The sequence below is a fragment of the Eubalaena glacialis genome, chromosome 15 (genome assembly GCF_028564815.1).
Source record: "Eubalaena glacialis isolate mEubGla1 chromosome 15, mEubGla1.1.hap2.+ XY, whole genome shotgun sequence".
NCBI lineage: Eukaryota > Metazoa > Chordata > Mammalia > Artiodactyla > Balaenidae > Eubalaena > Eubalaena glacialis.
Genome location: NC_083730.1, coordinates 73,220,795 through 73,242,918, shown reverse-complemented (window position 1 = coordinate 73,242,918; position 22,124 = coordinate 73,220,795). Strand labels below are relative to the sequence as shown.

Sequence of the window (22,124 nt, the reverse complement as noted above, 5' to 3'; positions counted from 1 at the left end):
ACAGAGAGGAATCAGGGTCGTTGAAAACCAATAATTTATCAAAACGCTGCGTGTGTATGCGTGGGAAGGTGTCGCGATAGACAGGGCAGCGGTGGGCAGGCGCACAGGGAGGGGACGGTGCCTGGATGGTGGGGGCAGCTTGCCGCTGCGGCCTTGCGGGCGGCGGGGAAGCTAGACATTCTTGCCGCGCAGGCGCAGCTCGTGGCGCCGCAGGTGGTTGTAGAGCGACTGCACGTAGGTGAAAACGCACTTGGGGTCGGGCTTCTTGCCCATGATCATCATGTCCTCCACCTCCACGAGGGGTACGCAGTCCACCAGCATCCTGCGGGGAGGGGGGCACGGGGGTGGTTGTCAGTGCCGGCCCTGACTCTTGCGGCGACCCTCTACCCAGAGGTCTTTACAACGCCGCAGCCCGCTGGTCTTCCATAAACTCGACTCCTGATCGACTGAATGGGGGGAAAGCCTTCTAGGAAGGCAGAAGCCCCAGGCCCCACTCACCCAAGCCTGGAGGCACCTCTGCGGGGAGCAAGGCCAAGGCATGTGGAGGTGAAGGAGGAGGTCCCTGCCCCATCCCAGTGCCCAGGCGCAGCGGACCCAGCGCAGGGTTGGGGTCTCAACCCCTAGCCCTGTTGAGGTCCTCACTCCAGACCCCGCCCACTTCTCTCTGGAGGGCCGCCTCTTTCTCACCCTCAATGGCACACTCCAGCTGGCACAAGCCTCTCAGTTGGGCTGTTGTACCCAAGGGGCCTCAAATCTTTCCCTGCACCCAGGACCCACTCCAGTGACCCTCTGGGCCCAGGATTATCTGCCAGCTCCCTGGCTTGGTACCTCCTGTAGAGCAGCCTGAGAACCCCCATCTGCCTCAAGGGACATCCCTGCTGTGTGAGATGGTGGCCAGGGAGGTGTGTGTGTATGTCTGAGAGGCAGTTCTTTAACCCTTATTACCCGCTTGGGTAGAGCAGGGGAAGCAGATGAGTGTCCCAATCAGTACAAACTGGACCAACTACATCACATTCAGGGGCAGGACTTGCTCCCTCCCATGTGCCATGCCTGGCATATAGTTAGCACTGTCAATGTTGTTGAGTTTCCTTTGGCAGGGAAGGCATGAGGGCAGGAATTGCTCCTGTTCCCAAGACACCCAAGGGCCCAGGACTACCTTCCATCTTGTGCCTTCAAGGTCAGACCTTCAAGGTCAAACAATGTAAGGGCTGGGGCCTACTCTCAGCTCACCAGGACTCCTTTGGGGAAGAAGCCTGGGAAGCAGGAGACCTGTTTCTGTCAAGGATCTACTCCTGGCCAGCTGTGGAAGCTAGAGAAAACCCTGCCCTGTGACTCAGTTTCCCCATTTTTCCGCAATAGTATAGTCATTCTTTGCTTCATTTGAGTCCTTGGAAGCACCTAGGATGAGTGAGAGGTTTCTGACTCTCTTGTTGACGTGCTATGTGCCCCTGAGGTCGTCTCTGCCCCAGCTTGTTTCAGCTGTACTATGGTGAAGAGGCGGCCTCTCTCTGCAGCTTCTTCCAGCTGTGGCTATCTCCCCAAGGATCCTGGCCTCTCCCAAAGTGGAGCTCCCTCCCAACTCTGGTGTCTTCCCTGGAGACCTTATAAAGCCACTGTTTACACCGGGGCTCACGGCTCAGGGCTCCAGCTGCCCCAGTGACAGGCCAAACACCAGGCAATTCGAGCAACAGCACGGCTGAGTCACACTTTCCAACTGGAACAGGGCCGGACTGGGCCCCTCTCCCTCCAGGCTGGCCTGCTGGGCAGCAGCTCCTAAGTCCATATATGACCTGGAGACAGCACCATGCCCATCTTTCCCTCACCTGGACAGCTTCTTTGAGTATATGTGTGCACGTGTGGGCGGCCCCCCACAATGGCTCCAGGCCCCAAGGGGCATCTGAGTGCACTGCTAGCTCTGTCCCTGATTCACATTACTTTAGGCAATCCCCTTTCTCCCTCTGGGCCTTCGTCTTTTCTTCTCCCTACAAAATGGGTGGGAAAAGTGATGGGGCAAGGAAAACAGCCACAAGGTGGGGAGTCTGGAGTTCCAGTTTTTGGCCCTAGCTCTGACCTAACAACCCCTGGCACACTCTGAGCCCACCTCTCTCCTCTGAGCTCCTGGTCTGTAATGGGCAGTTAGCTCAGGATCTGAATTCTCTACTGTGGCCCTGAGGTGAGATGACCAGACAGGAAATGCCACAGCTGGCTTGGGGATCCAGGATCCCCACCAGAAATAACTTCCTGTTAAACTGGCCTCGCTCCTGAGCTCCTCAGCTTGGAGCATGGCACCCCCAACTTCCCAGTGCACAAACTGGAGGCCTGGGAGGCTTCCCTGACCCTCCTTCTCCCTCCCCAATGGGTCCATCAAAAAGCCCATCCCTCTGCTTAAGCTTCTCTAGCTGTCTAGTCCGTCCCCTCCCTCCCCATCCCTCATCCAGGCCTCACTCAAGGATTGTTCTTCAGTGCTACCAGACCACATACATCCCTTCTCTGTTTGCAAACCTTTTATGACTCTTGTCCTCAGAAGGAAGTTCAGACTCCTGACTGTGACCCCTTCCTCCCCCTCACATCCAGACTAAATAAACTTCCTTCCCTTCCTGGGTGTGCCATGCCCTCCACCTCCCTCGACCCCACCCCTGTGCACTGGCTGATCCCTCTGCCCGGAACTCCCCCTCCCTCTTTTAGCCTGAACTTGTCATTCAGATGCCAGCTTAGTTTGCACTTTTTTGAGAGCTGTTCTGGACCTGCCAGCTGGGTTGGGTATCTCCCCGGGGATCCCATGGCCTCCTGGGCTTCCTCCATCTCAGTCCTGCCCACCTGGCTCATCACTGCCCATTGAGGAGAATAGTCTTGACTGTGAGGTCCTGAACAGAAGTTAAGGCCGTGCCTGGCTCCTTCTGGCTCTTCTCAGGGTCCCCCTGCTTCCCCACCCCCACTCCCGCCATTTCCCCAGCTTTTCTTTGTGCCCCACTGAGCAGATTCCAGCGGGGCAGCGTAATGGGACAGGGGAGCAAGGCGGCATTCCTCACCGTGGGACCCCAGCAGGGGTTAGGACTTTTTGGTTTTTACCAGCCCCTTCTGGACCAGACAGCGGTAGAACTCCTGGATGTACGTGTACACGCACTTCCAGTCAGGCTCTCGAAGCCGCACCATGTCCTCTGTGTCCAGGAGCTGCGGGCAGTCCGCATGGGTCCTGGGGAGGGTAGGGGGCCGGGAAGGGGCAGGGGGGCGGGGCCCGAGTGGGGCAGCAGGGGAAGAGGCAGAGAAGAGAGAGGGGAGGAGAACAGAGAGACACACACATACACACACAGAGACATGAGTTCAGTTATGTTCTCAGTGCTGCAGTCTGTCAGCCCCCCGCATGCCCCCTCCCCATTGTGGACGTGCCGCTCACTACCCATCACTAATGGTGTGCAATGCAGACAGGGGTGGGGGGCCAGATCAGTCACAGGTGCAGAGAACTCTCGGGGCAAGCGGGAGGGAACAAGGGGTGGGGGCGATGGCGTTGGTGCTGAGGTTGGAGAGGAGGGCTGTGCCCCAGGGAAGGGGGTGAGGGAGGCGTGAGAGGAGGTGGAGGGAGGAGAAAGAGGAAGAAATCTGGGGGGAAACCAGAAAGAGAAAGATAGAGAAAGACAAATGGAGGAGGGTGCTGAGGGTGAGGTGAGCAGATGGGGCAACGATTCCAAAGTGGAGGGCTTGCTGATGTCCTATATAAGCCTCTGGCAACACCTATATAGGCTGGGCGGGCACGGTGCCCGGGCCAGGATCCTCCTTTTGGAATCTCCAGCCGGGATCCCGTGGGAGCAGGAAGCTCTGGTGATAGTGGGAGGAGAGCAGGACAGAGAAAGGGAGAGATAGAGGGAGAAGGGGACAGAGGGAGGATGGAGGGGATACGGACAGGGCCACCTGATGGGCCTTGGCCCGGGCTGGTAGGCGGGCCTCTGGCTCCTTCGTTCCGGCAGGCACCTGGCACGCTCAGCAACAGGTGGGTGGGGTGGAAGAGGACGGGGGCTTTCTGGGGAAGGGGGCCTCAGCTGCTGAATGACAGTGCAGCTGACCAGCTCCAGGGGGCCTCGGGGCAGCTGGGCCTGGCCCAGATGCCCAGCCCCAGACGCCCAGCTGACACCAGCAGGGCTGGGACCCACACTTACTCGGCAGATGAGAAGGCCACCTCGAAGTTCTGGCGCCGGTTCTGTGGGCTGAGCTGCCCATAATCGAAGGCCTCAGGGAAGAAGTTGTGCACCAGGGCACAGAAGGCCATCCCGTCACTCCAACTCGAGGAGAAGTTCTGGATGTCCACATGCTATGGGTAGTGGGAAGACTGGTCAGCTCCCCTATGTCCTCCACCTTCCAGTGTTTTGTTTTGTTTTTTAACCACACCATGCAGCATGCATGCAGAACTTCCCCAATCAGGGATCAAACCCATGCCCCCTGCAGTGGAAGTGTGGAGTCTTAACCACTGGACCACTGGGGAAGTCCTTACCCTCCAGTGTTTTGGTAATCCAGATCTAGGGCAACTGAGCTCAGAGAGGCCCTGTAGCTTGCTCAAGGTTGCACAGTAGGTAGCCTCCTCCAACTCAGTTTGTTAACTCCCATGTCTGCTGCTTAGGGGGACAGAGTGACCAAGAGGCCCAGCACCACCCAGCTAAGGCCATGGTCATGCCCTCATCACTCCTTCCCTTATGTACAGAAATTTACCCAGTGCCTCCGACAGAGCAATGAGGAGGGGACTCTAAGGGTGGGGTCTGGCCCTGAACCGTGCCGACCATCCAAGGGCTGTCATTAGGCCCTGCCACTTAATCACTTATCCTGGAATCTATGGCATGTTATGTGTCCTCTTTGAGCCTGTTTCATCCCAGAAGAGGAATTCCCATCTTCCCTGCCAGACATGGTGGCTGTGAAGGGTACAGTTGCAGTTGGGGCCTTGTGAGGGTGAGGAGGCCCTCGCCTGGCCACCTGGTCTCACAAAGCTCACCTCGTAGCCACGCGTCTTGGCTCGGCACCAGTCCAGCAACATCTGCTTGATGCTGTTGGCATTGGGGACACCGAAACTGGTGGAGCGCTGCACAGCTGCGCGGGGTCCGCCAGAGCTGCTGCGGGGTGGGTGTCGGGAGCCGGGTTACAAGGGGCGCCTCTTCCATTGGCCCACCGAGTAGGCCCCAGCCCCGCCTTCTTTACCTTCAGGCCACGCCCCCACAGCTCCAGCCACTCCCTTCTCGTCTCTGGCCCCGCCCACCACAGCCCAGACCCCGGCCCGTGAGGTCATTAGGCCCCGCACCGCCCACTGCTGCTCACCACGCGGCGCCTTCCTTCTCCAGCTTCTCAATCATGGCCTTGCGCGCCTGGGAAGCCGAGGTCTTGGGCAGGCTCTGCGCCTTCATCAGCTCTTTCTTCTTCTCTGCTTGGCGTTTCTCCAGCGCCGCTAGGCTGCCGGGCCGCGGGCTGGCCTCATCCTCTCGGTCGAAGATACTGAGGGGTGGGTATGCCACTGTTAGGGCCGAGGAGGGCCGCTCCTGAGCCTCAATCTCCACGAGTCAAGGGAGGGGTCTTGTCACACTCCAGACCCTACACTCTTGCGGTATCTTCACCACCGGCAACGCCGGCCAGCAAGGGAGGTGCTCTCATCACACCCATTTTACAGAAGAGTAGACTGAGGCTCAAACGACAAGAAAATGGGAGCCAAGCTCTTTTCAACAGACTTGGACTCTGGGGAGTTTTCTGCGAAGGCTCATTGTATCGTCAGGTTACAGGTGAGCTTAGATTCTGGGCCCTATCAACTAATAATGACAACCAATGTGATAACAGTAATGGTAATAATAATAATAGCTCGTGTCTATTGAGCCTTTTCTGTGTCATTTTAAACTTCACAAGAGTATGGAGGGACTCTTACCACTTCCACTGAAGATGAGGAAACAGAAGCCTTTGGCCTTAGATTTCAGAGAGCATGGGGGGCAGCGCAAGGACTTGAACATAAGTCTCTGACTCAGAGTTCCTGGACCCCTCTGGTTCCCAGCCTGAATTCTGATCCTACCTGCCCCAAAATGCTCTATAACATAGGGTGTATCCCACCTTCATGGTGCTAAGATGTAAAGATGCTCTGTGACATGGGACGTGGTCTGCAGACACTGGGAAGTGGCAGTGCCACCAGCAGCTCAGCGTGGTGGGGAGGCTTCTCTAAGACCCTGAGCAAATCTCTGGCCTCCCCCATGGTGCGGTTGAGAATTAGGTGAGATGGCAAGGCAAGCAGGAGTGGTTTGACTCCCACTCTGCCCCTCCCTGGCTGTGCCCCCTCTTGTAGAATGGGTGTGCAGTGAGGTCCCCTGAGACACTCCTCCGTGGTCTGGGAGTGGGTACCTGTGCTCACCTGCCCATCTTCTTGGATGATGAAGAGGAAAAGGTCTTAGTTTGCATCATGGTGCTGCCACCACCATCTGCAAGAAAGGGGAAGGGGAGCAGGGTGAGGTCCTGGGCTGGATGTGGGAGATGGGGCGGGAGGCTGGTAGAGGGATGGAGGTAGCCACAGGCAGAGAAGAGAAAGTGACGGCTGGACAGAGAGACACACAGATGGAAGTTCGGAGAGAGAGTTTGAGGAAGGTGGGCTGGCAGGCAGGCATGAGAAGATGCCGGGCGGCCTTACTCTCTGAGCGCCTCACAAAACTCGACTCCACCGTGGTGGTGCGGGCCGTCCGTCTGCCATCATCTGCGGAAGCAGGGATGAGAGGAAGGGTGTGAGGGGCACAGGGCCCAGCAAGGTAGACATGTTCCCACCCTGAGCCCTGAGCCCTGCTCGGCCCCTTACTGGAGTGGATGAGCCGCTCGGTCTTGGTGACAGTGCTGACAGCTGAGCCGTCGGCTGTCTGTTGGCTGTGTCGCGTGGTGGTCTTGGTGGCCGTGTTGCCACGGCCCTCCCCTGGCCGGGCCCGTGTCTCTTGCAGCCGCCGTTCCCGTTCCTTGTCCCGCTGGTCTGGGCGGGGAATGCCCCACGCATGCCCAGAAGGCCACCATCGCCCACAAAGCACATATGCACGGGCACACGGGGCACACAGATGGGGTGGAGGGCAACTTGTTAGCAATACTGAAGACACAGGGGACAATGGCCCTCTCTAAGAGTAGCTGGGGGTGAGGGGGTAGCTATAACTTGGGAGGGAATGGCGGGGTGTGGTGCACTCAGAAACAGGGGGACATGGACTAGTTGAACTCAAAGGGAGAGTATTTGGATCCAAGAAGGGAGTTTCTGTGGGAATGAGTAGCTGAGTCCAGAGGGAGTATCTCCATCTAGGGAGGAAGCAGCAGAGGCCAGGGAAGGAGAAGCTGAGTCAGGGCAGTAGCTGAGCGGGCCTTCAAATAGGTCTTAGCAGGGAGAAGAGCAGCTAGAGGAAGAAATATCTAAATCCACGGATGGAGTGATTGTAGGTATCTGAGAAGCAGTTCGATCCAGGGAAAGGGTAGTTGGGAGAGAAGCTGACAAAGGGGGTAACTGGGCCTAAAGAAGAAGCAGGTGGGTGGGCATAGAGGTTGGGTGGCCATCCGTGGGCCCTGCAGGAAGCAGCTAGATCCAGAGAGGGAGTAATTGAGAGTATCTGGAGAAGCAAATGAATCTAGAATCTGGAAGAAGGAATAGCTGGGTCCGGGGAGGAAGTAGCTGTGTTCAGGGAAGGGGAAGCAGGGAGGAAGCAGAGGCTAAGGTGGTCATCAGTGGACCTTGAGGAGAGAGAAGCAGCTGGGAGAAGGAGTATCTGGATTCAGGGAAGGAGTACTTGACAGAAGTTGGAGAAGCAAGGAGGAGTAGCTGGGGGAGAGAGTAACTAGGTCTAGGAAGGAGAAGAGAAGCTGGTTCTGGGTCTAGGAAGCGGGAGAGAAGCAGCTAGGGAAAGGAGCAGCTGGATCTGGGGGAAGGAGGCAAGGGAAGAGCTGGGTCTAGAAAAGGAGACGCTGAGTCTAGAGAAGAAGCTGGGGAGGGCGTTACTGAGCCGGAGTGTCCACGAATGGACCCCAGTGAGGGGAGCAGCTGGATCTAGGGGCGGGGCATCAGGCTCTCTACCTCTCTTCCTTTGTCGGAGCTCACGTAGTGCAGCCCGGATGAGCTTCCGCTCCTCAAAGTCCGTAGTCTGATCCAGCTGCAGACAGAGTCCCTGTCATTGCCTATCTGGTGCCTGCTGGCCCCGGCCCCTGCCAACCCCCAGACCACCAGATCTGGCCATACCATCTTGTCCAGGACACTCTCATCCTCAATGGCCATCAGCTCCTCGGCGCTCAGAGGGCTCCGCCTCTCTGGTGCTTTGTCCACGCGTGTCTGCTCGGCGCCATTGGCCACCTCCACTGCTGCAGAGGGGGGCTCTGCTGGTTCTGGCTCCATCTGTGTGGTGGGGAGAGGGCATGGACTTTAAGCAGGGGTGTAAATGAAACCAACCATGCCCCAAAGGACAGGGGGCCAGGCCCTGGGGCTTCTGGCACAGCCTTTGAAATACCACTAGCCAGCTGGACTGCCTGCCCAAGGATGACCATGTTGATGTCAGGCTCACAGAAGAGGCACTGAGAGCCTTGTTGTAGGGCTTCCCATGTACCCACAACTGTCTTAATACAATTAAGGGAGGCAATAATGGTGATTTCCATTCAGTGGTGAGCACTGTATGAACACTAGGTATTTTACTGTCCCTATTTAACAGAAGGGAAAACTGAGGCTCAGGGTAGCTGCATGACTTGCCCACAGTCCTTCTATAAGTGTGATGCAGACTGGGATCTGAGCTGAAGCTAGCCTAACTCCTGAATCTGAGTTCGTTCTGCTGCTTCATTCCCAGCCCCCTCCCAGGCAGGCTGTTCTCTGTCCTGCCTGTTCCCAAAGCCTGGGTCCTCCTGGGCCAGTGCCCAGGCAGCACATGCCCGCCCTCAACACACCAAGGGAGCTGGACCAGGGCCCATAGGCTCCTGACCAGGTGTCTGACCGGGGCTGCCCAGAGCCAAGTCCTCTCTGAAGCTCGCCCCTGCTCCCCACACCCCCTAGCATGAATCACCCCCTAAGGGGCCTCCAACCCCAACCTAGCCCCCCACCCCTCCCAGGGCATCTTCCCAGCCCCTTGCAGACAAGCCCCCAGCCCAACTATCAGAACCCCTTCCCTCCTGGCAGGGCCTCTCTCTTTGCTGTAAGGGTAAGGAGAGCCGAGGTGGCAGCTGCTTCAGGGAGGCTCGGCCTGGCAGGGGCAGGGAGTGGGGGTGGGGCTGGAGGCTGGGCCCCGGTCAGGGGCTGCCAGGGCAGCCGCCACGTGTGCCTCAGGGCCAGGAGCCTGGCACCATCTCGCCTCAGTCTTGGAGCGCTAGTGCCCCAGTCCCCTGTACAGATAGGTAAACTGAGGCTCAGAGAAGGTGGTAGGCCACCTAGGGTCACTGAGCAGAGGCAGAGCCTGGCTCATAACCACCCGCCTCCCTGCAGCCCATAAGGACTTACGAGACTGCCGCTGTGGGCAGGGCTTGCAGAGGAGCGGCGGCGGGTGCTGAAGGCAGGCGGGTGGGCCACAGGAGTCCCAGCAACCTCGGCCGCCTGGAAGAGGGCCTCAGGGTCGGCAGCAGCCAGGAGCAGCTCACTGGGCTCCAGCTCGGGCTCAAGGTCAGGCACAAGCGGGACCCCCAGCCGCAGGCTCAGCACCTCCACCTGCCTGCCCAGTGCATCCAGCCGCCGGCTCAGTGCTGCTGTCTCCGCCCGCAGCTCTTCAGCTGCTCGGGCCACTGGCTCCACAGCCGAGGCAGCTGCCTCAGCTGCCTGGGTCACTGCCGCCCGGCCTGCCTCCGCCACTGCCTGCAGCTCCTCCAACGCCCGGCCCAATCTCTCCTCGAGGGCCGCGGCCAGCTCAGACATGGGCCCCGGTACCCCCGGCATGGTGATGGTGGGGGCTCTACGGTGGGGTGACGAAGGGGGCAGTGGTAGGGACTGCTGCTTCTGTCTGGCAGTCAGTCTTTGCAGCTGGCCTGAGGGCGAAGGCAAGGGCAGTGGGCCTGCCCCGCCCCTGCTGGCCTCCCAGCCTGCCACCTGCCAGCTGGGGCTGTAGCCCAAATAGAAACCTATTCTGGGCTCCCTCTGGAGGGGGCAGTGGGGGAGGGGTGGCCTGCCCAAGCAGGCGGACCGCCAGGCCTGGCCCTGGCCCTGCAGAAATCACAGACTGGCAGTACAGCAAGTCTGCACAGGTTCTGAAGGACTGCCGAGGCCGGGGCCCCATGCCCCATAGGTGGGGAAACTGAGGCAGGGAGCAAGGCATGGGCCTGTCTGGGCCACCATGTGCATTAGCCGTGAAGATCCAATCTGCCAGACTCCAGAGCCTGCGTCCTCTGTCCTCATGCCATGCTGTTTTAGAAAGCCTTGAACCGATGGGGGCAATGGAGGCACACAGAGGCGGGACTTCAAGCAATCTGCGGTAGCAAGTGCCTTGTCTCTGAGATAAATGTCCTCTGCCTGCCTCTGGTGCTCAGATCCAACCACAGACTCTGAGCAAGTGCATTACAGGCACACGATCTGCCTCCCCTTGGTTCTGGATGGGGAAACTGAGGCAGGTAGGTGGTCATACCCAGCGCTCCCTGTGGCACCTCCCATCCACCCCAAGGGCCTCAGCCACCCTCTCCTCACTCCCTTGGCAGAGAGCAGTTAGGTCCTGCTCTGTGAGGGGAAGGGTGCTTTCCTGCCCCCACTCTCTCCCTGTCACCCTTGAGAAAGCCCAAAGCTGGCTCTAGCCCTTTCACCTCAAAGTCCCATTCAGCCCCTGGAACAGCACAGAGGCCATTACCTGGGCAGCTGGGCGGCCCGCTGGGGATCCCTTCCCAGGCTGAGCTCCCAGCCAGCTGATCCCGGGCTCCAGAATGAATAATGGAAGGGTGCGGCAGATTCAGTTCCCGTGGCACCTGCTAGGCTGCTGCCTCACCTGACTGGCACCCCCTTGCCTGTCCCCCCTCAGTGCTTCTGCCGAGCCCCCACCCCCCCACCCCGAGATGTTGACGCAGATGATAATCACTAATCTCCAATCTCCTAACGGGCCGGGCTGATCTTGGATGAGCAGATGAGAGGCTCTGCACCTTGGGGCTGAGGTTCAGTATAGGCTGGGAGCAGGGCCACTGGGGCTGCTACAGGAAGAGGGGGGCAAGCCCTTATTACCCTTCTCTGAGCCTCAGTTTTCCCATCTGTTCACGAGGAATGAACCGACCAATTCTGGAGTAAGGACCAGAGATCATCATGTGGGAAGCTTAAGGCCAGTACAGAGTGAGCTTCTGACCGGTCAAGTGGCTGATAGGCGAGGGTCTGGCCCTAGCTCTGCCACCAAATGGCTGTGGACTGTGGTCACCTTCTCTCTGTGGGCCTCAGTTTCCCGTGTGTGCAGTAGGGGAAGAGCAGAGCAGAGGAGCCCTGAGAGCCCTGCACGCTGAAGCAGTCTACATGAGGTGGCTGATGGTGAGGCTGGTGGGGTGAGGAAGGGCTCACCTTAATGCTGCAGCCTCCTCGGCTACCAGGGGAGGCATGGCTGAAGCTGGTGACGTGAGTGACACTGCCCAGCCGAGCCAGGTTCCCAGGGCTGCTGATATGGGTGATGGTGCTCTTGCCCCCACTGCTGGTGCTAAGGAGGGTGGGGGGCGCCCGCAGCCCCAGCGTCAGTTCTGGATAGGGAGAAGGACTACGGTCAGGATCAGGTGGGGTGAGGGTAATGCCAGTCCAGGTTGATGGCGCCCGTCGCTCCCAGTGCACCCTTTGGAGACACCCTGAGCCCTGACCACAGCACCTGTCCTATGTGCAGAGCTGGGTGGCTGCAGGCAGTCATCCCCAGCAGTGGGGAGGCAGTGGGGAGGCCTACCTGCCCTCTGGTTGCCTGTGGGCAGCAGCACCCGGCCCGTGGAGGCCTGGCCCCGGCCATCCTTGATCTCGATGGTGAATGTGGTCTTCATACTGGCCCCTGGCTCAGCAGTGCCCACGGCCACGGCTAGCGGGGCACTGGGCGCCTCTGAGCGGGCCATGGGCCCCCCTGCTCTGTTTTCAAGGGGCCTGACAGCCAAGCCCCGCCCCCTGGGGCCCTCCTCCCTGGGGCAGCTCTGAAGCTGGGCCAGGGGCCGGGCTGTTCCTCGCTGATCCTTGTTGAACTGGGAGGAGGTGTCACTGGGGCCCCGTGAGGAGGGGCCACTGGAGGAGGAGGCAGGGGTGGTGCTGATGTGGGAGGAGCCTGGGAGCCTTCCAGGGGTCGAGGGACCTAGGGCTGCCCGGAGTGGGCCTTCCTGGAGCCCAGCAGCCATAGGAGAATCGGATGTGAACTTGTGCACACGGTCCCGTACGGAGCCAGCCCGCCGGAACGGGGAAGGTCCGCTGGCAAGGGGGGTGGGCTCTAGAAGGGACAGGAGGGTTGTCAGTGGTTGGATGGGACAGGGACTGCCCAGAGCCCGGGGTTGTGGGAACTGGCAGTACCTCGGTTCTGGACTGGCTGGCGGGGGCTCAGCACAGACAGGGAGCGTTGGCAGGGGCGAGGGCCAGCTAGGTCTGGCAGCATGGGAAGGCGGTGGCGGCCATGTGGGAGCAGATAGAGGAGTGGATGGTGGGGTCCACCTCTCATAGTCCTCTCTTCCACACCTCCTCAGTCTCCCAACCCCTTCCTGCACCTCAACCTCCCCAGCCTCCCCAGCCCATCCTGCACCTCCCACAGCTCCTGGCCTCCCCACTCAGCTGCATCTCTCTTACAGGCCCCTCCTTCCCTGACCCCGGGATAACTTGGACAGTCCTGGGGGCTGGGGCTAGGCTTGGGCTGGAGGAAGGGTGCCCAGATTCTCCCTGCTGATGGGGATGGTGGACACCCCCCTGGCCAGCACTGCCCACAGCTCCAGCTGGGAGATGGGCGCACTCCCTTATTGGGGAAAAGAATGTGCCTGAGGCCTGTTGCCTTTCAAGGCTGCAGGGAGGCCTCTGGCCATGGGTGGGGGAGTGGGCGGGGGCGGGGACACCTCAGGAGCAGTGGGAGGAGTGTCAGAGCCTGCCTGGACCTGAGGGCACCGGAGCCGTCTAGGCACGAGAACCCATTTTCCAGGCAGGGAAGGGGAGGCCCAGGGAGGCAGATGCCCCTAGCTATCTCTGCTGGAACCCTACCTGCTCTCTTTGTGTCGGAGGGACCTTTGGTAGGGCCGTGGGCAGTAGGGGGCTCTGTGGGGCCACGCAGGAGCTGCAGGGGAGACACGGCATGGGCAGGGCCTGACTCCCAGACTGGGGAGCTCACCCGCCTGGCGTCCCTGCCCCTCATCTAGACTCACCTTGTTGACCACCTGCCCCTCCGTGCTGGGGGTGGCTGGAGGCTCCTGGGGCTCAGGGCTGGCAGCCCTGGGCGGGCTGGGAGGTGGCTCGGGGCTGCCCAGAGCCTCAGTGGCAGGGCATGGGGCCTCGGCAGGCTCCAGTGGAGGCTCAGGAGAGGTAGTGGTGGGTGAACTGTCGGCTGAGGCAGGTGAGCTGGGTGTGCCCCCAGGTGGGGCCCGAAGCAGTAGTGTCACTGTGGTCACGTCATAGCTGGTGCCACTGGGGGTCGGGGTTGGCTCTGGGACCTCTGCCTGCTGCTCCTGTTCCTCTGGCTTCGGCACCTGCGGGAGACCCGTGGGAGACCCACAGGATGTGGCCAAGGCTCTCCAGGCTGGCAGGCACCCAGGGCAGGGCATGCAAAGCAGAGGGGCTGGACACGGTTTCCTGCAGGCACACCTGCACAAGCACGATCACTGGCACACCATGGGCGGTCTTTGATCCCCACTTCCCAACCTCTTGGCACTGCCTAGTCAAGGGCAGTTCAGAGATGACCAGATCCTAATGGCAGGGGTTGGGGACAGCAGGAGACCTGCTGGGGACTCCCAGACTTAATTGATTTCTGGCGTGGAGGCCCCTGACCCCTGGCCTCTGCCTGGTTAATTACGGGGTTAGTGGGTAGTCTAGTCCTGCCAGGACCAGGGACCCAGCGGCCTCTGCTGGCCACTTAGGGAACCTGCACGACCCGACCTCTCACCCACACTCCCTGGAGAACAGAGCCGACACTGGCCCCTGACAGCAGGACCTGATAAGCCAAGGTAAGGATGTGGGCTGTCCGGAGGGGGAGGGGCAGCCTCGGATGGTTTAAGCTGGGCAAGTACCAGGGTCTGATTTTCATTTCAGGGAGATCCCTCTGTCTGCTGAGTGGAGGCTGGATGGCCAGCGTGGGGGTAGAAGGTAGGCGTGGAAGCGGGGAGGCCAGCAGGGAGGTCAACAGGGTGGTAATGAGAGACAGTCAGGAACCTGGGAGCAGTGTAGACAAGCTGGCTTTGCGGGGGAGGCCTGGGTAGAGACAAACTCTGGAGTGGAGACATGTGACCAGAAGTTGCCTGGGAGAGTGGGCAGAGGCCTGACATAGAGTCGCACTGTCCCCCAAACACAAGCTGGGGGCCCCCTCAGTTAAGTACCCATCTAGCAAAGACACACAGGCTCTCTGTGCTGTTGGCATCCATGGGCACAGGACCTTGCCCACACCCCTTACCTCACACCGGTTCAGCCTGTGTGCTGCCCGCCCCTTGCTGTCCTCTCTTGAGCCACTGTTGGGACGCCCGCTGCACAACCTTCCAGCCAATGTGGCGGCTGGAGGGAAAGGGAAAAGTGTCAGGTGAGTGGCAGGGGGTCAGGGTGGGGGGGTTGCTGGGGGCAGCATGCAGCAGGGCAGGGGTGGGGCCAGGGCAGGGCACGTACCCTCAATCTCCTGGGCCCGTACGCGGCGGATAGCGGCTCGGATCAGCTTGCGTTCCTCGTACTCAGCAGCGCCTCGCAGCTGTAGGTGAGGGGTGGGCCACGGGTGTGTGGAGTCCAGGTCTTCACCTGCCCTGCCCCCATCCCCTGCCCTGGCCCAGGCCTCACCAGTGTGGTCAGCTCCTCCACATCACTCATGGACTCCAGACGTCCTGCCAGCCGTGCCAGAGCAGCCCGCTGCTCAGCCTCCCGCTGCTGAGAGCTGCAGGGACACCATGACTATAACCTCCATTGCCAGGGCCAGGTCATGGAGGATGCGGGCTGAGGGCGGAGGCCAGGACAGGGTACCTGGAACCTTGGCAGAGGGGCAGGTAGCTGTGCACACCCTCTGGCTACACGCTGGCACATGCACGCCCATGGACCTGAGCGCTAATATCACATGGGCGTGGCCAGGACACCATGACCGGCACGTGGCCCGTGCCCACCAACATCCCTGTGTACTCCAAATGCATGCCTGTGCTGCCATTTGCACACCCAGATGGGCAGCAGACACCTGGCTCATGCCTGCCTGCACAACACGAGCTGAGCCCTGGCACATTCAGCCCCACCTGCATGTCCAACCCCTCGCCACTCACTGCAGCCAGTTCTCCTTGTTGTCCTGCCGCTCGGCACGGAAGCGCTTGGATGCCAGGGCCTCCTCCTCGCGCTCCAGCTCCTGCCGCTGCAGCTCCCGGATGGCTGAGCGGATGCGCCGCCGCTCTGCCAGATCTGCTGTGACCTCCAGCTGCAGGGCAAGGGGTGGTGAGGGGCAGGTCATTTTGGCTGCCAGGGAGGGAGGGCGGGCACTGGCCGCCCACGGCTCGGCCTGGGGCACAATGAGTGGTCTGTCTCCACTCCCTCTGCCCCAAGCCCATCATGTGCCTGCCTGCCCACCCAAACTTGGTCTCAGGGGGAGACTCAGATCATGCAGCGAGGGCTTCTGGACAGCCCACCGTGGACTAAGATTCACAGAGTGGGAAGCCAGCAACCATCCACCTGTGCCAGGTGCCAAGTCAGGCGCTCATTCCTGTGACTTGACTCCTGCCTCTCAGAGCCCTTCATCAAACCCCCAAGAGCCAGAGAGTCGTGGCAGGAGGAGGGAGGCCATCCTATGGGGCCCTAACAGTGTCCCTGGGGAGGGAAGGGTGATTGGGCTGCTGGAATCCAGCTGTGAGTACGAGAGACTCCCAAAGTACCACAGCCCTGCTGATGGGTGGCAGCCTTGTCCACATTGGACAGATGGGGAAACTGAGGCAGGGGCAGGCCCTCAGGAGTCATAGCTCCCCGCCTGGCTGGGGGCTATTGTTCTCTCTGCACTGGTCCTGCTCTAGCCACCACTGAAGGGGCAAAGGGGCCGGGGCTCAGAGTGGGAGGGCCAACACCCCAGACAGATAAGGCAGCTGCACTAGGGTCCACCCAGGGCCCTAGAGAGGGCGTCCATGGGGGACAGGTGCTCCCAACCAGCTTCTTAGCCTGTCACTCCCTGGGAAATTGGGGGTGGCTGGTCTAACCAGGTCCAGGAAAGGGCACCTTCTCTGGGCAGTCAGCCAATCCTGTTGTCCCCCTCACTCCTCTACCCCCTACAGAGCCTCTGTGGCTCAAGGGAGAGAGGACAGGCCCAGGGCCCCCAGGAAGATAATGGCAGAAATAAGCCTCCAGTGTGGGTGTGCGCCAGGTGGGAGCAAGTATAGGCAAAGTGATTACCTCTGCCCCCACCCCCAAATCATTCAGGGGTAGGCCCAGGAACCCTCTACTCCCTTCCTTTTTGGCCTCCTCTCCCATCATTCCTTCCTGCTCCACGGGGGAGGCTGGTGGGAGGGGGAAAGGTTTCAGCAGGGAGTGTGGGCTGGCCCAGCTTAGCCATGAGCTCACTTGTCCCAGTCTGAAGAGGGTAGAGACAAGTGACAGAGCCCTCCAGGGAGCCTTCAGTCTTCACATTCCTGAGGAGATATGGGAGGGCCCCCGGAAGGCTCAAGCCAGGACCCCCAGCTGGCTCCAGCCCCAATCCAGTCCTGGCTGGGTGGTCAGGATCATATCCTTAACATCCCTGGTCTTGGTTAACATCTCATTTGTCAGACGGGACAATGGCCTCCCTTTAGGGCAGTGGGTGAGGATGGGGGCAGTGACTTGGGGTCCCCCCCGCCTTGCGGAGCTATGTATGGTTGGTTCCAGCCAGTCAGGAGGGGAGAGAGAGAAGTGAGGGCAAGTGAGGGCAAGATACCCAGAGGCATCTGTAACATTTACTGAGAAACCATGTGCCAGATCCTGTGCTGAGCACCTTACTTGTCCTAACTTCACAGAAACCCTAGGCAATTTATTACTCCCATTTGACAGATGAGCAAACTGAGGCTCAGGGGGAAGTGATTTGCTTATGGTCAAGTGACCTGAGCCAGGATTTGAACCCAGGTTTCCATGACTCCGGGGCCTTCCCTGGGCTGAGGATATCTCTGTGGCTGGGGTCTGTCTGCTATGGTGGGTACCTTGAAGATCCTTGTACTATATCGGGGACCCTTCCAGCCTGGACTAGAGATGCCCTGGGGCTTAAGGGGGCCTATCATGTGCGGGGGTGGAGAAGGCTCACCTTCCCACCCTCAGTCCTGGCCTTGACTCAGGCCCAGAGCCCTCCGTGGTACACTAGGAGATTCCGGGCCTGAGGGGACAGCTGGTCCAGCCCCTCCTGTGCAGAGGGTAAAGGGTCTCAGAGATGCAATGACTAGCCCTTTGTCTCCTGTGTGTCCCTTCCCAAGCCCCTGGGCTCCAGAGATGGGGTTCTCCTCCCTGAAAAAAGCTTGATGTGGGAACTTGGTCACTTCTGCAACCCCTGGGAGCCTCAGTGTCCCCCTCTGGAAAATGGGAGCCTCTGTCTGATCCCCCGAGTGGGTGGGGCAGGGTTGGGTAATGGAGAACCTCATCCCACTGGTCACCCTCCCGCACGACCCTTCCCTTTGGGCCTGGAGACAAAGGTCCGCCCACAGTGTCCCTGATGTGTGTCCTGCGTTCCCCGTCCTCTCAGGCCCCACCATCCTGAGTGGAGGGGGCTGTTGTTGGGAGGGAAGGAAGTACAAAGCGCCATTGTCCACTGGGGGAAAGGGAAGGAGATGGGGGGGGTTTCCGAAACTGCCCAGTGAAATTCTCTTGGGAGGAAAGAGGGTGCTTCCTCTTCCCGGGGGGCCGGGCCTCCGGGTACTTTGTACCCTCGCTGCTGGGGGCATCTGACAGGCCCCGGCGTCTTCCTGGGCCTCAGTCTCCCCACCAGCACTACGGAGGAGACTTTCCAGGCATTCGCTCAGTCCCAGCTCCTCCAGTTGACCGATGGGGGACCGGCCGGCAGTGAAGCGTGGCCTAGCTAGGGGGCGCTGAAGGCCCGCGGGCCCCGCCACCGCAGCCGCCTGCACCGCCCACGCCTCTCCCACGCAGCCCCGTGCAAGGCGCCCAGCCCGGAGCCAGCAGGACAGGAAGCCGCCCAGGTTCCGCCTGCTTTAATATCCCCGGCTACAGAGAGGAAACCCAGGTTCACAGACTTAAGCAGCTTCCGCAGGTCACCCAGCTAGTGAGTGTCGGAGCCCGATCTCGAACCCGGGACCGAGGCGGAGGGCGTCCCGATATGTGGCGGAGGAGCACGTGGTGCTCGTGTCCCCAGGTGTCCCCATCCCGCACAGCCCCCCTCCCTGTTCGCAGGAATGTACAGGAGCCGAGGTTGGGAGCGGGTCCCCGGGTCCCCAAATCGGCCGGACGCTGGGGCTCTGGTCAGCTTTCCCTTATAAGGCCCGGCCCCGCGGGGAGGAGCCCGGCTCCGGACGCCCCCGTTCCTGCCAGGAGGCCGGCGCGCGGGGCGGGACCCTCGGCAGCGCTGGGGCGCAGTAATGGCGGGCGCCCGGCGGTGGAGGACCCCGGTCCCGAAATGGGAAAGACCTCCCCGGGGTCCGGAGACGAGGGGCGGGGTCTTGCTAGTCCTTTCCCAGGGAGGGGGCCGGGGTTGGGGGGGCGGACTACAGCCGATGCTCCGGCTTCTCTGAAACCCTTTTCCAGCACCCAAACCCGCATGGGGTGGGGGGTGGCAGCTGAAGAACCCTGAGCCTCAGAGTGGACCCCTAGAGAAGGGGATGAGCAAAGACCTGGCTTTCTCTCCACTACCACATTAGGATTCTGACTTCCTGATGGGAGGTCGAGCTGACGTGGTGGGACCCTTTGGAAACCCATCTCCCTCAGGCTGCACACAGCGCCTGTGGCGGTGGCAGACACCCAAAGTCTAAGGTGCTGTCCGAGGACACAGAGGCCGAGTGCCTTGGGTAGATGATGGCAGTGGCTGGGCACTGCCCAGTGACTGGGCTGAGCTAGCTGGCTCCAGCCCCTGCCTCCAGAGGAATGGTATGGGGGTGGGGTGGGTCATTTGCCTTCTCCCAGGGAAGGTAAATCTTTAATTTACCCCCTGGGCAAGGGTCAGGGGCTGGGGGGTGGAGCTCTGGCCCCTCTTCCAGTTCCAGTGCGCCCTGCCCTTGCTGGTGGGCACATGCCTGCCCTGCTATATTGCCCCACATCCTCTCTGTGCATGGTATGTGTGTTGGGGGGGAGGGCGGGCTTCAAGAAGAAGCTGGGGAAAGGGGATAGAGTGGGCCCATCCTTCTTCCATGCCAAGATCTGGGCCCACGCCTCATTCCATCCCCATGCCAACTGTAGGGCCTAGATATTATGTTCACACACATTCCCCCCACCTCCCATTTTACAGATAAAGAAACTGAGGCTCAGAGTGGGAAAAATGACAGATTAGAAGTCACAGTGTTCATAAGGGTCCCCAAGCCCTGTCTCTCTCTATGGGCTCTTCTGGACTTGACTTATCCAGGTCTCTTGGTCCCCCATGACCCCTTTTGGGGTTTGTTTGGATCCTGGCACACCCTTTTCCGAGCTGGGTGCCCTTGGGCAGGTGACTTCACCTCTCTGAGCCACAGTGTCCTCCTGGCTCTTGGAGCTACTGTAACCATTCTGTGAGATGGTGTGCTTAGCGCCCAGACTGCTCCCTGCTGTGCCCTGGCTTATTAATCATTGCTGCTACTGTTATCATTGGGCCAGCCTCCAGGGGTGGGTACTGCCCAGGCTGTTGCTTGAGAGAAGCAAATCCAGCCTCCCCACACCTGTGACTGCACATGGGTGAGTCCTCACCAGTTACTATTTAAACAGGTGGCGGCAGTGGGGGGCTGGGAGGAACAAGGCCTCAGCACCTGGCATGGACAAGCACATGCCATCAGGGCCTCTGCATCGGCCACGCGGAACAGGCCTAGCCCTGTTCCCCGGAGCCCTTCTCCTGCGCCCTCCCCCATCACCTCCTCTTGTCAGCTGAGAGGTATCCTGGACAGGCCCTGCCTCTCTGGCCTGTCTTGTCTGTCCTCATAGTAGGGATAATGGAACCACTTACCAGCTTCCGCAAAGCTCCCTCATCCAGCCCAGCTAATGTTTCGTCCGCCATCTTGCTGGCCCCTAGCTCCGTCCGTCCCCTCCTGGTGAGTTCCCCAGTGCCTTTGGAAGCTGACACCAGCTCAGGGAATTCTGCAGGGGACAGACATGAATCAGGCCTTCTGGGGCCTCTAGAAACCATAGACACTTGGGCTTTGTGCCTCAGTTTCCCCCTCTAACCCGTGATTATCCATTGGTGTCTGATCCTTATCTGTGATGTGACTCCTGGCTGGGAGGTGCCCTCTGCCCTAGGGTAGTGTGCTGGAAAACTCAACAAACCAAGAGTAGGAGTCCCTGGTTCCAGTCCAGCCAGCTGGACTGCTAGCTTGCTGTGTGGCCTAAGCTGGGCCCTTGCCATATCTAAGCATCAAACAGGGAGGGTAGGGACCTGGATAGTGAAGCCAGGGCCCAGCAAGGCCTACCCAAGCTGTGCTCACCACCAGGGGGTGCCCACCACACTCCACAGCTTCCTGCCCCAACCACCCATCCCCAGGGCCTGCCCAGCCCCCACTCACCCCAAAAGCTCAGCCTCTGGCTATGGGCTAAACCTATATCCAAGTCCTTGCTGCCTTTGCTACTCTCATTCCCCCAGGTAACTTAAGCCATTGGAGGTAACATTCTGTCTTCTAATTCTTGAAGACAACCCTCTGTACACACCCCTCTCCACTCCTCCCTTTCCCGCCCTCCCCCTGATGCCAACTGCCCTGACCTCATGAAGCCAGGTGTCCAGGCACCCCGCTCCTCCTGCCAGTTCACACACTTAGAATTCAGTTCCCCAGCTGGAAGAGCCTTCAGAAACTGATCCGTCCAGCTTCTGGACTTAGGCAAACAGGATTGGAGAGGACCAGAGGATTGTCATGGGGGAAGGAGGATCCCAAAGACCCAGAGGGCAGGGAATGGATTTAATCTTGGCCACCTCTAGCTTCTGAAGTCCCCTTGCAAAGTGCCCTCAGGGGCTCAGGACACTCCCTCTTGCTCTATCACTGCCTATCAAAATGGCCCCCTAAATCCTGGCCCAGCCTCCCAGTGTAGCTCTTTCCTTCCCCCTGCAGCCCTAATGTCTTTCTGGAATTTGAGGGCCCACAGCATGACACACCGTAGGTGCTTAGTTAATGTATGGTGACTGAAATGGCCCCTGGATTGCCCCCGCTTCTGTTGATTCATCACTCAGTCATCCCTTCCCCCTCCCCAGAACAGTCACTTGTCGAGTCATCCCATCCGGTGAATGGGTCTGGGGGAGGTCCTAGTCCACACAGTTGGGGTTCTTCGGACTCTGCCTGTTCAAGTCGCTGCTTGCTTTTCCCATCCCTGTAGGCTCGGACAGGTAGCAACCTCCCAGCCGCCCTCTGCTGGGGTCCTTCACTTAGCAATCGCCAGACTTGGGTTCTGTGGACACTCTGAGTTCTCCCATGTCTTCTGAGGGGCAGGGGTCCCTAATGCAGAATCTAGGACTCCCAGGGAAGTCTCTTTCTCCTCAGGGATTCCCGCCGCTGCTCCACTCCAGTTCTATGGCTCCCCGTCACACAGTGTGAGGTCCCCGAAGATTCCGAGGGGTCTCAGAGGAATGTAGGAGCTTCCTCAGGGTTTCTGCCCCCACAGACTAGCACCCCTGGGGGTCGTAGAGCCTCCTGGAGGTCCGTGAGCGTCCTTCCCCCAGGTCTCAGAACTTTATCGCATGGGTTAGAGCCCCTGTGGATGGGTGGGGGCTCCCAGGTTCAGGAGTCCCAGAACCCTGGGAGTCCACCTATCCGGGTTCCACCCTCGGACCCGTCGGGGGTCCTGCTGCCGCCCGGAGGTCCACACACCCACCTCTTAGTCCGGCCCGCCCGTCCGGCACGGGCTCAGCTTAGGTCGTTCGGGATCCAACAGATGGACTAGGAGCGGTCAGGCGGAAGGCGCCGCGAGCGGGATGCCAAGCCCGCTCAGCAACCGTCCC

The 22,124-nt window shown here is 60.1% G+C and overlaps 1 protein-coding gene across 6 annotated transcripts; it reads right to left on the bottom strand.

Moving 5' to 3' along the window:
* Positions 1-17: 17 nt before the first annotated feature.
* Positions 18-22,121, bottom strand: SMTN (smoothelin). Of its 6 annotated transcripts, XM_061169873.1 has the most exons (21): positions 21,998-22,121; positions 20,151-20,281; positions 15,337-15,485; positions 14,870-14,963; positions 14,705-14,783; positions 14,499-14,596; positions 13,261-13,581; positions 13,100-13,172; positions 12,428-12,499; positions 11,826-12,347; positions 11,459-11,631; positions 8,204-8,356; positions 8,042-8,117; positions 6,800-6,964; positions 6,638-6,700; positions 6,365-6,431; positions 5,296-5,469; positions 4,976-5,093; positions 4,152-4,303; positions 3,030-3,193; positions 233-322 (listed from the first exon to the last, which is right to left on the bottom strand). In XM_061169873.1, the coding sequence occupies exons 2-20, from the start codon at positions 20,199-20,201 to the stop codon at positions 3,049-3,051; spliced, it is 2,745 nt and encodes a 914-aa protein (XP_061025856.1). In that variant the 5' UTR covers positions 20,202-20,281; positions 21,998-22,121; the 3' UTR covers positions 233-322; positions 3,030-3,048. The 6 variants fall into 6 exon arrangements, with proteins under 6 accessions (XP_061025853.1, XP_061025854.1, XP_061025859.1 ...); XM_061169870.1 differs by lacking the exon at positions 3,030-3,193 and having other exon boundaries at positions 18-322; XM_061169871.1 differs by lacking the exon at positions 3,030-3,193 and having other exon boundaries at positions 18-322; positions 4,976-5,090.
* Between the last annotated feature and the right edge of the window lie 3 nt (positions 22,122-22,124).

What these genes read in the sequence shown, in the direction of transcription:
- SMTN (XM_061169876.1), bottom strand. Translation starts at nt 20,201, where the DNA reads ATGGCGGACGAAACATTAGCTGGGCTGGATGAGGGAGCTTTGCGGAAG. An exon ending in GAGAAGGAAGGCGCCGCGTG is followed by an intron (nt 5,094 to 5,295) that starts GTGAGCAGCAGT and finishes CCCACCCCGCAG; the next exon opens with CAGCTCTGGCGGACCCCGCG. An exon ending in GTGGCCTTCTCATCTGCCGA is followed by an intron (nt 323 to 4,151) that starts GTAAGTGTGGGT and finishes CCCTCCCCGCAG; the next exon opens with GATGCTGGTGGACTGCGTAC.